Below are 15,684 nucleotides of genomic sequence, written 5' to 3'. Positions count from 1 at the left end.
ACTTTGTTTTTACTTCGCAAAATCCAAACGGGAATTTCTTCCCAATGACAAGGTACCGGTAGCGAAGACTACATGTCAGTGGATCTTTATGACTCGAGTTACTCAGCTCAATCGAGTCCACTACTTTCTTCTCTCTTCACTCACTAGATCTATGTATACTGTACTGTAGTCTGTGTAGACACTACTCTTCCGAGATTGGTTACCATGGTTACTGTCTTTGTAGTTGATAATAATTATTTCTTTGCGTCAAGCTGCAAGGAGATTGATATGTCGCTACCAGGGAGTCGTAAAATACCGGTATTTTACGACTCCCTGGTTGCATGCTATAGTAGGCACTTCAGTCACGTGACAAGACCTGTCAAATTTTGCTGAGGTCTGAGTGCATACTTGCGTGGTATCAGCCAAGTGCATGCGCAAAACTGTACAGGTACGCACCATGCTTCGTTGTACGGGCATGTAGTTCAGTGCATCGTGCTGCTCTGACGTTCAGCTTTCAGTAGAGCCTACATACGTCATAGTGCGTACATTTTTACGACTTGCAGGTCATGTACACTTCCGGAATTCCAGCAAAGAGTTTTTTCACAAGGAAATGTTGTTAGTACGCGTTGGAAACGTTGCCTATCGTCTTCAGCGTCGTGTTTCCATTCAGAAACAGTTGAGTTCTTGTTCACCAGGGTTTGCGCATAGCTGCGCAAGGAGGAAATATGGACGTAGATAGTGAGGAGAAGGGCTTGAGGCGGAGGAGAAAGATGCGTCGTCGTCCTACCTGAGCCAGTTTCAAAGCGTGCTGAAAGCCAATGTTTGACCCTGTTGTGCTTGAACGGCTACTGATGTTTACGAACAATCAAACGGCACAGTGGCTACAGGAGAAATCCTCCGATGACAGGGACACTTTGATCGACGCATCCAGGCGCGCTGCACCAAAATTCTGTTCGAATTTCGAGGCTCGCCAGCAGACAATTCATGACTGCTGTATGGAGCAAGTGAAGGAGAGCGGATCAGGTAGCACACGCAAGAGAGAACAACATCAAAAGGAAATGGAGACTTTGACGAAGATCACGGCTGTTGGTGGACTCTGGATCTCGAAGGAGGCAGCACAGGAGCAGCTCTCAAAAATGTTCTGTGTCACTGGCGAACGCCTTGCTCTCAATTCGCAGTTTCACTTCTGCAAGTTTATTCTGCTGCAGAAGGTCCGAAGTAATTTAGTTTGCACTTTCTACTGGTACAAAGGAGCTGCCAATAGAGAAACTGGTTTCCAACATCGAACCTCTGTTTGAAGTGGCGTTAACGTGTGCACGTGCGTTGTGTATGCAGAAATTCCGCTTTCAATTCATTTAGCAGATGCTATCTCTGTGTGCTTACCTTCTGAGTGCCAGAAGAATGTCTTTTATAGCATTTAGCAGCGGCAGTTGCCTGCTGGTGAACTCTAATGTCGATACTAGCTTATTTCACAGCAAACCGAAGCTGTTACTATGGGGTTGCCATGGGTTACTATGGGTTGCTATGGGGTTGCTATGGTGATTGTGGTAACAATTGCCGTATTCTGGACTATTGTGAACTTTGGTAAGTATTTTGTTGATCCATAAACGGTTGTTGGTGTTTGTGAGAGCCGTGTGTTTGAAAATGCCACTCTGATGTTTTGTAACTATATCCACTGATAACACTTTGGGGATGCTGTTGATACCACAAATTGTATTGCTTTCGCCTCATGCAATTGCCTCTCTTCAACCCTTCATATCTCACTTGTGTCTTTGTGGATTTCAATGAAATTTTGTGTGTGGCCTCGTGATACCCACCACTGTCGATTTACGATGCTAAACCTGGGAGAAACCCGACTTGAAAAAACCGGCTGAAGTGCCTAGCTATAGGTAGGCACTTCACCCCATTTTTTGAAATCGCGTTTTTTCCAGGTTTATCATCGGTAATCGATGGTGGTGGGTATCACAAGGTCACACAGAAAATTTTATTGAAATCCACAGTGATACCACTCAGATATGAAGGGTTGAAGATAGGCAGTTGCATAAGGCGAAATCAATACAATTTGTGGCACCAACAGCATCTCCGAAGTATCATCAGTGGATATAGTCACAAAACATCAGAGTGTTTTTTTCAAGCACACATCACTCACTTACACCAACAACCCTGTATGGATCGAAACAATACAGATCAAAGTTCAGAATAGGCAAGAATACGGCAATTGTGACCGCAATCACTATAGCAACTCCATAGCAACCCATAGCAACGCCATAGTAACAGCTTCAGTTTGCTGTGAAATGAACTGATAACGACATACTGGCAGGGTCCTGCGGGTACTAAAGCGTAAGAGCTATAAAGACATTCTTCTGGCACAAAAACAACAGAGAACTTCCTCGTTGTACGCCGTACACCGCAACGTGGAGGATAAGTACGCGCGCGCGCGCGAATTACTGCACAGGACATTCGTGCCCACAGTCATGCCATCTCAAGTGATTCCAAGTTGGCAAGAAGTTCCTCAGGACCTCTGTTGGTAGCTTCTTTCCATGGTGTGATATCTGCCTCCCCCTCCTTCAACTGCTCCATGCAGCAGTCATGAATTGTCTGCTGGTGAGCTTTGAAATTTTGGTGAAGCGTGCCTGGCTGCGTATATCAAAGCATCCCCTCATCAGAGGGTTTTCCAGCAGCCACTGTGCCTTTTGATTGTTCGTAAACATCAGTAGGCCTTTCAGCACAACCGTGTCAAAACTTGGCTTTCAGTACGCTTTGAGAATTCGCCCTGGTAGGACGACGCATCGTCGTTCTCCTCCGCCTAAAGCGCATACTTCTTAGTGCCTACGTACATAATGTCTCCTTGCGCAGCGATGCGCAAGCCCTGGTAAACAAGAACTCTACTGTTTCCGAATGGAAAGACGACGCTGAAGACGATAAGCAGCGTTTCAAACGCGAGCAAACAACAGTTCTTTGTGAAAAAACTCTTTGCTGGTAGTGTACGTGATCTACAACTCGCAAAAATGTACGCACTATGACGTGTGCGGGATCTACTGAAAGCTGAACGTCAGAGCAACACGATGCGCCCAACTATCAGCCCGTACAACGAAGCATAGCGCGTACCTGTACAGTTTTGCTGTGTACGGGCAAAACATAAAATAAAGACAATCAATGATTAGATCGAGCGCACGCGGTGATGATCATGTACAATGTCATTAATGACACTTGACAGATAATAATGTAAGCCTCAAGCTGAGATTCTTGCTTCAGCAACAACAAGCGCTGCCGAGTCTGAGGCCATTGCTGGTAAGAATGCCTTGCGTGCACCACGCAAGCACATCAGCGCTGAACGGACCAGTGCAAAGCCAATCTGGCAGCGGATGGCAGCTAGGGTGATGCTGTATGGCTCCCCAGTCTTGGCAGCGAGGAGAGAGGCGATGCGTTTGTAGAGCGAAGCACCATGCTTTCCCATGCCTCCGGTGGTAGAGAAGATGGCGGGGACAAAGCTGGAATGCTCCACCTCCCTCAGGCGCTGCTCATACGCACGACGCTTAGCCTTTTCATGACGGACATAGGTAGCAGCAAGTGAGTTGGAACGGTTCGAAGACGCATGGGGGTTGAATACCCGTACATCAATGTAGGTGCGTTCGAACCGTCCTCCCCAAATGCCACTAGCCACGACGTCTAGGCGTGCCTGGTCGTCAGCAATAGCAGTGCGATAACGGAGTTGCTCTCCGGAGAGTGGCTGGAGGTGTGGCTCAACTGCCACCTGATGGGCCACCCGCCTGAGCAGACGAGCAGTGAGGTCCCTCACCTCGTTGTGACGAATGGACGGAAATCCACCCGTCGGACACGAGATTTTGCGCATGCACTTGACTGGTGCCACGCAAGTACGCACTCTCGATCTCACCTAAGTCCTTAGCAAATTTTGACAGGTCCTGTCACGTGACTGAAGGGCCTTGGAATTTGGAAAGCGCGCAGAGGTGTCATGACGTCACGACATAGCCGGGGTTTTCCCGAAATCAAAAGGTCCAGCTCGAAGACGATGCAGTTTGATGTCGCAACACACGTACACAGACATTGCAGTTTGACTTTTTCCTTCTCTTTCCACTGTCTGAATTGGAAAATGTCGATCCTGTCGAGTGCGTGTCGCAGATTATCACAGAGTCTGCTGTCTGGCAGCTCTTGTGGGTGTTCCAGACCAGTGGTCGGCCAATGGGCTAGATTTGCCTCTGACTCAGCACCAGATAAAACCAACGAAGTGAAGCAACAAGACGAGAAAGACCTCCATCCCGATCGGGAGAGAGAGCCTCTGAAGCAGCATCCAGGTGGAATCAATCCCGTCACTGGTGAGCGCGGAGGGCCCGCTGGCCCAGAGCCGACTCGGTATGGCGACTGGGAGAGAAAAGGTAGAACATTTGATTTCTAAAATTGTGTCGAATTCATCGTTGTCATGAGCACTGCCTCATAACCACGGACTTGCATTTGAAAACTTGAGAACAGATATGAAACCACTTGTTATAATTATTTATATCGTCACGTTTACGGTTGTCAGTATGAAGAATAGTTTTTAGATTTAATATGTGTATCCATGAAACACACCCATCCATCTACATTGTAGCCTTACTATCTTCTTAGTTCAGCTGTGCGTGCTGTGTTTTGTTGATCTTTGCAACTTCTTCATGATACCATGATGCTGACACGCTGATTGTGTCTTACTACTAGGGGTATGCTAACTGACGTATTCATTGTAGTATTTACATCATTTGCAGCTACATCTGTGCTCTGCGGAAAAATCAGACACCACGCTTTTCCTGTGGTTCGAAACCAACCTCCATACGAAACTGAAGTTCATGCACCTAACATTTAGAGATCGAGAGTTGGTACTCCAACGGATCAAGCAAAAGCGGTTGTGCTGGTACGAGATGCTGTGGGTGTGCATGTTGGAGTGCAGGGTGCGGTTCAGGCAAGTTACAAAAGAAAGGCAGCATGCCGTGCATTGACCGTCACAGTTTCATAATCACCAACGGGTACATGTACTCTTGGGATAACCAAAGAGTACATAATGTAGATGTACGACGTTGCACGTTACGTAACGTCATTGCACTTCCGCACTGGATAGAATCTTTTTTGTATGGCCTTCTTTGCACTTTTTTCATCTGATGCCATCAGGGCTTCAGACTTTGTGGCATTGTGTGTACCGTTGTGTCACGTATTAAAGTTGGGCTTATTCCTGTAGAAGCCGATGTCAGGGCTAGGCTTCTATTCACACCAGGCTTCTATTCAAACCAGGTACTTCAGAAGTATTTCTGTGTGTCAACGCTAAAACCAGACTTCTTATATATGAGACGGGCTTTAATACGAGACACTGCGGTATGCAATTGTTGCCTGGTATTCTCCGCGGGGAAAGGCTTCGAGGAGAGGCGATGTTGGATTTTTCACTTATTCACATTACAGTAGAATATGTATGGGAACAGGTTAGGGGTCAAAATGGGTACTAGTACCCAGAGTGTCATTTTGAGGAGCTGGAGTGTGTCTAATTACTGGAGTACTGCAGAAGAGAATGAGACATGGAGAAAAAATTAGGGGATGTGGATGTTTTAGATGGATGTGTGACCGCTCTCTCTCTCTCTCTCTCTCTCTCTCTCTCTCTCTCTCTCTCTCTCTCTCTCTCTCTCTCTCTCTCTCTCTCTCTCTCCTCCCTCTCTCTCTCCCTCTCTCTCTCTCTCTCTCTCTCTCTCTCTCTCTCTCTCTCTCTCCCTCCCTCTCTCTCTCCCTCCCTCTCTCTCTCTCTCTCTCTCTCTCTCTCTCTCTCTCTCTCTCTCCCTCTCTCTCTCCCTCCCTCTCTCTCTCTCTCTCCCTCTCTCTCTCTCTCTCTCCCTCTCTCCCTCTCTCTCTCTCTCTCTCTCTCTCTCTCTCTCTCTCTCTCTCCCTCTCTCGACAGCCGAACCCTCTGGAGACAGCCCTGGGGGCTGCGGGTAATCGGCACTCTACTGTACCTGAAGCATTCTTCAGTGTGCAGCGTATTGGACCATGGTGGTGGTGATGATATAGCTCGTGGACAATCATTGAAACTATCATAGGAGAAATGTGCCTTGCACAGGTTATTACTTCTAGCATCATGCTAGGTTTCCAGAACCCAGCAGAAAATAATAGAAAAAATTGGCATGTATTCATCAAAAACTCACTGTAGATCTACAAATACAAGGCATGAAATGCTCCCTAAACAAATTCCGCTACAAGTTGAATGAAACTAGTGTTTCTAGCTACAAAATCAAATCAAATGTTACTCAGTATAGCAACGTATGTAGAAAATATTATGTGTTAGTTGTTACACAGAACTCATATCTCCGGTGTGTTAAAATTGTTTAAAAAGTGTTTTCCTGTGATGCAGCCATGACCGTCCACAGTAAAGACTAAAACGTTAGGTAATAGCTGGCGCCTGCACATTCTCAGTAAAGACTAACGTTAGTGAAGGTAATGTGCACATTCTCAGTAAAGACTAAAACGTTAGTGAAGGTAATGTGCATATTCTCAGTAAAAACTAAAACGCTAGTGAAGGTAATGTGCACATTCTCAGTAAAGACTAAAACGTTAGTGAAGGTAATGTGCATATTCTCAGTAAAAACTAAAACGCTAGTGAAGGTAATGTGCACATTCTCAGTAAAGACTAAAACTCCCTCAAACCAGTTAAAAGACTAAAACGTTAGTGAAGGTAATGTGCATATTCTCAGTAAAAACTAAAACGTTAGTGAAGGTAATGTGCACATTCTCAGTAAAAACTAAAACGTTAGTGAAGGTAATGGCTGCCGCCACATTCTCGGATGAATACCTCCGGCAGCACGATATCGAGAACAAAAATAATGGCTTGCTCAGCACGCGCAGCATGCTTAGCTGAAAACGCATTCGGACAACGTCGCTCTGGTTCGGGGAGTTGTTAAAGTGATGGCATAGCCCATCAACACATGCAGGAAGGAGCGATTAAAAAGGGGTGGATGAATACCTAGTACCTCCATCAGCACCACATCAGGAACAGATAATACAATAGGGACTGTGCCAGACGTGCAGCAATGCATTTGGACAAAATTGGATCAGGTTCGAGGATTTCTAAAGTGACGACAACACCCATCACCACACGCAGGAAGGACTGATTCAAGCGTTGAGGAAGTTCAACAAGCTTCTCCCCAGGTGCACCAGGAGATTGGAGATACCCATTAAATCTCCAGCAAAGTAGGACAGCGAGTCGGACGATACCTCTTGAATATAAGTGAGCTGACACATATTGCTATTGAGCTGACATGCATCGCTGTCCTGTTCAGCAGGCTCAATCACATACCCAGAGCAGGTCATCTGTGTTCACAGACAGGCACACATACGCACGCACATGCGCGCACACACACACACACAATGCCAGGAGCGCAACAAACAACGGCATTGGTCGCGTTCTGTGGCATGAATGCACTGTTCAACGGGTCACAGGACCCCAGTCCATCACGCAAATAACCTACAGCACAGTAGTAGTGCAACAGACTGCAGACTGTCTGAACATGAGGGTGAACTTCACCTGTAAAGAAACTCTACAAGGCAAACTGTCTTATCTGTATTAAGGCAATAAATAGTAAAAGCGAAGCGGACATTACGAAATGATCAATGAGAATACATGTATGTTAAAATTGATGTTCCTAATCGATTTTCTTGAGACTATCATCAGGGAAAAATCGTCTCACAATCATTTCGTAATGTCCGCTTCGCTTATACTATTTATCGCCTTAATAAAGTTACTGTCTCCTCGTCGCCTATTCATTGTCTTATCTGTGCGAGTTTCAGTTGAACGGACGCTGCATCCAATGTTGGGAAAATCATGTGAAAAGTAGAGGCCCCTCTCAACTAGAAGCCCTGCTTACATTGTTGAATGGCAGTTGCTCATTCGACATCGGACTGGAACACAGATACGAAGGCAACGTTACTGAAATAATGAACTTCCCTCTGCAGCAGAGGGCTCTCGCGAATTCAAGCCCCATCCACACGGACATTCAACAATAAAAAAACGTCTTCTAATAAATTGAGTACGGTATCCGATTACTGTAAAAGCCATATATATAACGAAGTGCTAACTCTAACGAGTTAACGAGGAGAAATCTATCGTTAAAATAGAAATCGTTATACAAAAATCGACACATATACTGTCCTATTGAGCGTTGAGAATGAGTGAGAATCGTTACCTTTGGTACATGTAAACTACCGTAAAAGTCCGTAAATAAGTACGTATTTACTTTCGAATTTAGTGACCACACCCGTACTAACTTTCGGGCGGGTACTGACTTTCGGGCACGAACAAACTTTCGGACCTGACTTGTGTGTAGTGGAGAAGTCATTTTCATGTCGATGTACATGCTACGTGCTGCATGTGCGCACCGTACCGGTACTTATTTCGGGCAGTATGTTTATCGGGCTTGACTTGACTTCAACAGACAGAGCCAAAAGAATGAAGGGGGTATTTCTTTCGGGCAGGTACTTATTTACGGACTTTTACGGTAGTCAATTTTGGGAAATCGTTATATATGCGCCTCGTTAGAATAATGGCTTTTACAGCACTAGTTAGAACAAGGCAAAACAAGCACGCCCATATTCGTTGGGGCATCATGGCAAGTTTGCTACAGTGTACGAGTGTTACGTCCAGGAACACAATATCAAACTTACAATGCCCCGGTCAGCGTTTTCCGTAGGTGGATACTTGAGGTGGCGTACTGATCGGAAACAAACCGTGAATGCATCCCTGCATGGGCGAGAATCAGTGCACGCAGCGACATACCTCTGCTGTACACCCTCAAAGCAAAGCAGTATCCATGCCCCACCTCCTTATACACCCACATAGCCAGCGAACACGCAATACCCCCACCCCCTCCTCACACACACACACGTACACCTTGACCTTGACCTTGCCCCTTGTGTAGCAATGATAGTGTGTTGTCATTTCTCCAGTCCATGACAAAAGAAGGACTGCAGAAATAACCTCTTGTGCCTGTGAAAGGTACAACTCTTTGCTTGCCACCAACAGCGGTCACGACAGCTAATTCCTGGCATCCACCGCACGGAAAATAACTGCTTCAGTGACAGGAAACGTCCAGGAGGGCAGAGCCTCAAAAGAGGCACACGCACGCACACCCGTGTGCACAAACACACATGCACATGCACACACACACACACACACACACACACACACACACACACACACATTGCCGAAGTGATGACAGCGAACGAGCTATGCTAACCCGCATGCACACATACTGTACAGGTACTTCGAAGTACTACACTGGCAGACGGCACCTACCCTTCGGCGTGTGGTGTGCGTGCCGACATCAACACGACAAAATCCTGGTTTTTCTGTTGGCCAGGACGAGGAGCATAGTGAACATGAAGAATAGCATCTTGTTCCGTGTACTGTTCAACAACATCAAATGATCTGTAAGGAAAAATAAAAACAGGCAAAGATGCCAGACTATTCACAATATGCACTCCCTCTTACATTTCGACACCGGCATGCATGGGATCATGGGATGTCATTGAACTGGAGGTAACTACTTGCGACCGTCTGCAAATGTACTTGAGAACGTTGCCATTTGAAAAGCAGCACGGTTACGTTACCGACACAGTCATTTACATACAAGTTTTGACAGCTTGTGGCAAGGTACTTCGAGAGACAGTGCGTTTCGACTGCAACTCTGTCTCGGTCTCTGTCACTCTCTCTCTCTCTCTCTCTCTCTCTCCCGCACCCACATGCACCCCCCCCCCCACACACACACACACACGTGCACACGTACACACACGTGCACACCCACCCACACCCACCCATACAAGCATGAAGCCTTAGTAGTGTCGTGGATAGCCTGACTAGAGGAATTGAGTCAGCACCGCGCACTGCGGCCGGAACCTACTTGCAGAGGACGTCCCACTGGCTACGCAGCTTGGGATTGCAGACCCTGGAAAACACCTCCTGTGCTGAGTTGTTGACCTGGATGCGTAGCTGCATGCACAGCTCATCGCCACTCTGGTGTTTAGACATTGTAATCTACACAAAGCAAAGAAAGTCAGCACAAAGGTGTTATAAGTCAGCACAAAGGTGTTATAAGTCAGCACAAAGGTGTTATAAGTCAGCACAAAGGTGTTATAAGTCAGCACAAAGGTGTTATAAGTCAGCACAAAGGTGTTATAAGTCAGCACAAAGGTGTTATAAGTCAGCACAAAGGTGTTATAAGTCAGCACAAAGGTGTTATAAGTCAGCACAAAGGTGTTATAAGTCAGCACAAAGGTGTTATAAGTCAGCACAAAGGTGTTATAAGTCAGCACAAAGGTGTTATAAGTCAGCACAAAGGTGTTATAAGTCAGCACAAAGGTGTTATAAGTCAGCACAAAAGTGTTATAAGTCAGCACAAAGGTGTTATAAGTCAGCACAAAGGTGTTATAAGTCAGCACAAAGGTGTTATAAGTCAGCACCATGGTCTTGCTTGCTTGGCATGCACAGGGTCTCACTTCACAAGAAAATCTTCAGAAACACATTCGGAAAGTACATTTTAACATGTTTTCAGTCCACAAGAAGTACTTCGGCATGGATATATTGCATCATTAATACTACATGGGCAGTGCAGCGCACCTCCGCAAGCTGGAAATGGTTTACTCATAACTAGTCATAAGGATGGGAATGGAAATACATGTAGTAGGAACGTACATCGGGGTCTTCAACCAGGAGATGCCAATCCTCCACCAGATTCCACTTTGTGACACGTTCGTAGTTGGAAAGGATCAGCTCTTCCTGAAATAATGGAGGACAGGCAGGCAGAAGACCAGAATGAATTATTAAAGTAATGTTGACAACTCAACTAGTCCCTTTTAGCCATAAGTCATAAAACGTCGTTGCCTCCAAAATAACAGAATAGAAGGTGAGGAGACAATAATCTCTCCCACTCTTATTCTTTACTCTTACTTAGTAAAAGTTACTTTGAAGTATCCAACAGGCAATTGGCCTTCTTACAGGCGCCCGAAGTAAGGTACACACAAACTGTTGACAAGATAATTATGAGCTTCCGCAAATCCTGGCCAGGCCCGTCATCTCTGATGCCCACACTTTAAAGTCCGATGCAAAACATGAAAATCACAGGGCCAGCAGAGTTTAAGGCGCAGAGTCAAATGGTCCTGGTCCCATGTCTCTCCAACGAAGCATTCTCGAGATATTTCGTTTGGGATACGAGCATCTCGGGGGCTGAGCCGTGGTGTCCTGTCGCCGCGACACACCCCTGCTACATCAACATGGTCAAAGGGTTGCAGCTAGGTCGAAAGGAATGCATGTACCGTAAAGTCGCGGATAAAAGCCGGGCTTATAAGCACATAAGCCGCTTTCTGCGTCAGGCTTCAATGCAAACCAGGCTTGCATGCAAACCATGCTTATATGCACCACTGATATTTTTGCCAGGCTTGTATGCACATCGGCCGATCCGGGCTTGCATAGAAGCCAGGCTTCTACGCACGACACGCGTAGATCTACCACTGACTACCGGCATGGCGGCAGTTTTATTATGCACTGTACATAGCGCATGCACTCTTGACCTACCCGATCCGCGCTTGCATAGAAGCCAGGCTTCTACGCGCGACAGGCTTATATGCATTTGACCCATTTGGTTTTCAGGCTTCTATCCGCGATGTGCTTGTATGCAAACCCGGCTTTTATCCGCGACTTTACGGTAAGCATTATTGTCGATGCAATTTCAGCTAATTTGGCGACCGAAAATAGGCAAGATGAGCGACCCCGGAGATATACCTCCATGTGAGAGTGAGGATGGAGCCATGCGCGGCCTCCTTCGCTTAGTTTGAGGCTAAGAACTTTGGCATTCTGCTTTAACTAATCTGGTGTTGCACCTACCGCAATGGCTTTAGACCAAGTCGGAGCAGCTTGCGCACCGTTCTGGATTGACTTGAGGAACGACGCTCTGAAGACAAGTAAAGCAAACAAAGAAAGTGAGTGATTGCACTATTCACTGACAGCGGATGCCCAAGCTCTGTCAGCAGCTCAATATAGGACTGGCTAATTAGCAAATGAAGAACTGTATCTACAATATCTGCCTATAGCTATAGAGAAAGGAAAGAAAGCATTGTTGCTCGGAGTTTCTCGCATTAGCAATCATCAGACAGCACAGATGATGAGGAGCGCTAATGCGTGGAACTCAGAGTAACAGCAACGTCGTTTTGTTTCCCTTCTCTATACGTGTTACAGTATAAGGCTCTGCACCCAGGTGCACCGAGCACTCTCTCTCGCTGCCGCAACTCTCGCTCTCTCCTTCCCTCCCTCCCTCCCTCCTTCCCTCCCTCCCTCCCTCCCTCTCTCTCTCTCTCTCTCTCTCTCTCTCTCTCTCTCTCTCTCTCTCTCTCTCTCTCTCCCTCTCTCTCCCTCTTTCTGTCTCTCACTCTGTCCTCTCTCTCTCTCTGTCTCTCTCAAGTGTAATATCCACCTACACGTACATGTACTTCACGACAAAAACAAATGCGGAAGACCAAACACGCGTGTCTTCTCGAGGCCCTAGGTCTCACAAACAGGATTAGCTGTCTTCCTGCAATGTTCAGAAGGCATCTACAGGTACAGGTACTATTTAGCCCCCCCCCCCACCCCCAGCCCCCCCCCCCCCCAGCCCCACCACACAGGATGCTAACGATGCACAGAAGAAGAAGCGTGAACGCACTCTACCGCTACACCGTCACTTAAATGTTTTTTTCTTCTCGACCTGCACACATGCCTACAGGTAGTACACTTGTTCGAGGAACTGCAAATCGGTGTCCACCACACTCATCCCATGCTATGCTTGTGAAAGACAGTCTGCATAGCGTATCGTCGGCACACACCTCTCCAGGCGCATGTGGTACCGCACCAATGCTTCCTCGAAGCGCCTGACATCTTCCTGCAGCCGGGCACAGAGAGGGTAACAAAAGTACAGACGTGTTGAATTCCATGCAAACAACAATCTTCAGACCTAGCGGCCACTTGAGTGCATACTGTCAACCGTACAAAAAACTAAAACTCGCTTGTAACAACACTTTCTCGTGCATGGTCGAGGGTCGTCATTCGCAAGGTTGACGAACATTGTAAATCAGGAGTTTTGATGTACACAGGGCATGGATCAATCAGAGTTGCAGACTTATGTAGCCTTGCTGCTAGGCTTCCGAAGCTACCCTTGTATACGAAATCTCTCCGCGCATACAATGGCCACGAACAATATGTGAGCCTACCGGGTCATCAGGGCTTGGCAGTATTCGCGCCACGCTGCTACGACGCGGCTCGGCGCTCGGAGCCAGGCTGCTACGACGCGGCTCGGCGCTCGGACGCCGGCTCGGACGGTCGAGGTTCAGACAAGTGAACGACAGGAAAGACGTGTTGATGTGCCGCGGGCAGGCCTCTCCTACGTCCCTTGCCTCCACTCTACAGCCCACCTCCACACTGGACGAGAGAAACAGACAGGCAGAGAAAGTAGTCCCTCAGCCTCAGGGTGGCCAACCTCCACTGCAGCCAATTCATTAAAAAATATTTCATAAACAAGCGTTTCGGAGACAGCAGTTTTAATCTAGCTACATGGAGGACTAATTGTACTGTACTGTATTTGCCGGAGTATAACGCGCACCTGAGTATAATGCGCACCCCCTTTCTTGACCAACGTGTTTGGCAAGCCAAAGGTACCAGAACATGTTATTATTATTATTATTATGACGGATAACCCAAAGGCAATGGTACCTAAATCAGGGGGTACATGTACATGCATTTTGATATTCGGAGCATAGTGCGCAACTGCGATTTGGGACCAGAACTAGTGTATGTAAAGTGCGCACTATACTCCAGCAAATACGGTAAGCATTTCCTATACGTCGACATGTATCACATCATCATCGTATAACATCATCATCGTATAACATCATCATCGTATGACATCATCATCGTATGACATCATCATCGTATAACATCATCATCGTATGACATCATCATCGTATAACATTTTACACATACATGTCGACATAATAGGAAATGCTTACAGTACAATTACAGGCGAAGCGCCAGCACCCCAAATCAAGACTTTTTTATTTTCCGTGGCGGGAAATCGAGCTTTTCCAGGTATCTACAGCCTGTAGAAATTCAACGCTGAGAATTTCCAACTATTGTCCGGCTTTGGTCCTCTGCCACCGACCTATCCTTTGAAGGAGAATGCTGAAACCAGTTGGTTGCTCTTCAGTAGTTCTTTCTCTATCGTACACATATTTTTGTATGTCGACACATGCTGTGTGCGACGACGTAGACACTTCTCAACACTTGAGTGACTTGAATTTGGCCATGATGACCGAATGTCATTGGACCGTGGAGTCGAGTAGAGGGCTCAGGCTCGATCGGCACAACGGGTACGTATAGCACAAGGGTAGGGCTAATGATATATCAAGTTGTTTTCTGTGCACAACCTTGGGGCGGAATTCGGCACGAAATTCTCTGCTCGCCAACTGTTGAGTATACCATGCAATACGTAGGTTTAAACTCATGTTGCAGTGCTATCACGGTTGCAACCCTCTTTCAAATGTAGACATAGCCAACAACCACATAATCCATATCAAATCTTGCCCCTTGTTTTCTTTCTAAGTGTGAAAAATAGAAATAATACCAGTCCTAATCATTGGAAAATGCAAATCACGGTCTATTATCGACACATCGTACTGTCGCGGACATGGAAATCCAGTCGATTGACCGGGGCCGGTGCCCTCAGCGCGTACAGAACGTTGCATGCAGTGCACATGTTGATCATCAGCAGCGCATGATAAACCGTGCTACGGCTGCATGGCCAGCGCCCTGGGGCCGCTATACGTGCGACCGGATTTCCATGTCCACGACAGTAGTACCATGCAGCCTGGTAGTGCATTTGGAGCAGGAAAGTGAATGGTAGTACTGCGGTGGTGAACACATGAGCTGATGACAACCATCGTCGTCTTGTTGGTTTGTGTTGTCTCCAGTTCATTGCAGGTTGAACGAGGAATGAACGTCTACTCTTTCTTTCCAAAACTGGCTGGGCACACGCCAATGAGACGGAAGCTAGTGCCAAACCAGTCCTTGGAAGTTTTGTTGTGCTGCTGGACTTTCAATCATCATGTAAAGTATATTCCGGTTTCTGAGTCTTCGTGTGCGCCTGAAGAGCTACACTGTGTAGAGATGTTGGAAGTTTATCCTGCTCACGACACTGCACCAAGTACAAGCACTTCCTCGGCACTGCCTGAGCCCTGTTCTGTGTTTACTGTGACCAGGAGAAGCAACTAGAAATTTGGAGCTTGAGCTGGAACGCTGGTGCTCTCTCTCTCTCTCTCTCTCTCTCTCTCTCTCTCTCTCTCTCTCTCTCTCTCTCTCTCTCTCTCTCTCTCTCTCTCTCTCTCTCTCTCCGTCACGTTCTGCCACTGTCCGAAACCGGTGCATGTGCTCGCATGTCGAAGCGCATTGTGTCTGAGTCACGCACTCACTCTCCTGCTCCTCCCTCATATGCCCAAGACAGTATGACCAACTGTGAATACAGTTCATGCCCACATGTGAACTTGTGTGGTTCTCTTGTAGTAAGCTGCCACGTGTGTACTTGCATGTGTTGTGTACATGTGTGTGTGTGCGTGTGTGTGTATCTATGGGACTGCGTTCTCCTATTCTCTCTCCGGTGCCTTCGA

General features: G+C 46.9%; 1 protein-coding gene across 1 annotated transcript in view; it reads right to left on the bottom strand.

Annotated features, from left to right (window-relative positions):
* Positions 1-6,015: 6,015 nt before the first annotated feature.
* Positions 6,016-15,684, bottom strand: part of LOC135804905 (acyl-coenzyme A thioesterase 11-like) — a 43,884-nt gene continuing 34,215 nt past the window's right edge. The window contains exons 12-19 of the mRNA XM_065318879.1: positions 13,237-13,444; positions 12,853-12,908; positions 11,879-11,945; positions 10,691-10,774; positions 9,900-10,033; positions 9,296-9,427; positions 8,665-8,740; positions 6,016-7,314 (exon numbers count right to left, since the gene is read on the bottom strand). Coding sequence (XP_065174951.1) covers positions 7,117-7,314; positions 8,665-8,740; positions 9,296-9,427; positions 9,900-10,033; positions 10,691-10,774; positions 11,879-11,945; positions 12,853-12,908; positions 13,237-13,444 — 955 coding nt within the window. The 3' untranslated portion in view covers positions 6,016-7,116. The remainder of the gene's footprint in view (positions 7,315-8,664; positions 8,741-9,295; positions 9,428-9,899; positions 10,034-10,690; positions 10,775-11,878; positions 11,946-12,852; positions 12,909-13,236; positions 13,445-15,684) is intronic.

The sequence above is a fragment of the Sycon ciliatum genome, chromosome 1 (assembly GCF_964019385.1).
Source record: "Sycon ciliatum chromosome 1, ocSycCili1.1, whole genome shotgun sequence".
In the NCBI taxonomy this organism is placed as follows: domain Eukaryota; kingdom Metazoa; phylum Porifera; class Calcarea; order Leucosolenida; family Sycettidae; genus Sycon; species Sycon ciliatum.
The sequence above is the reverse complement of the archived record's forward strand: the minus strand, read 5'-3'. Positions and strand labels throughout refer to the sequence as shown.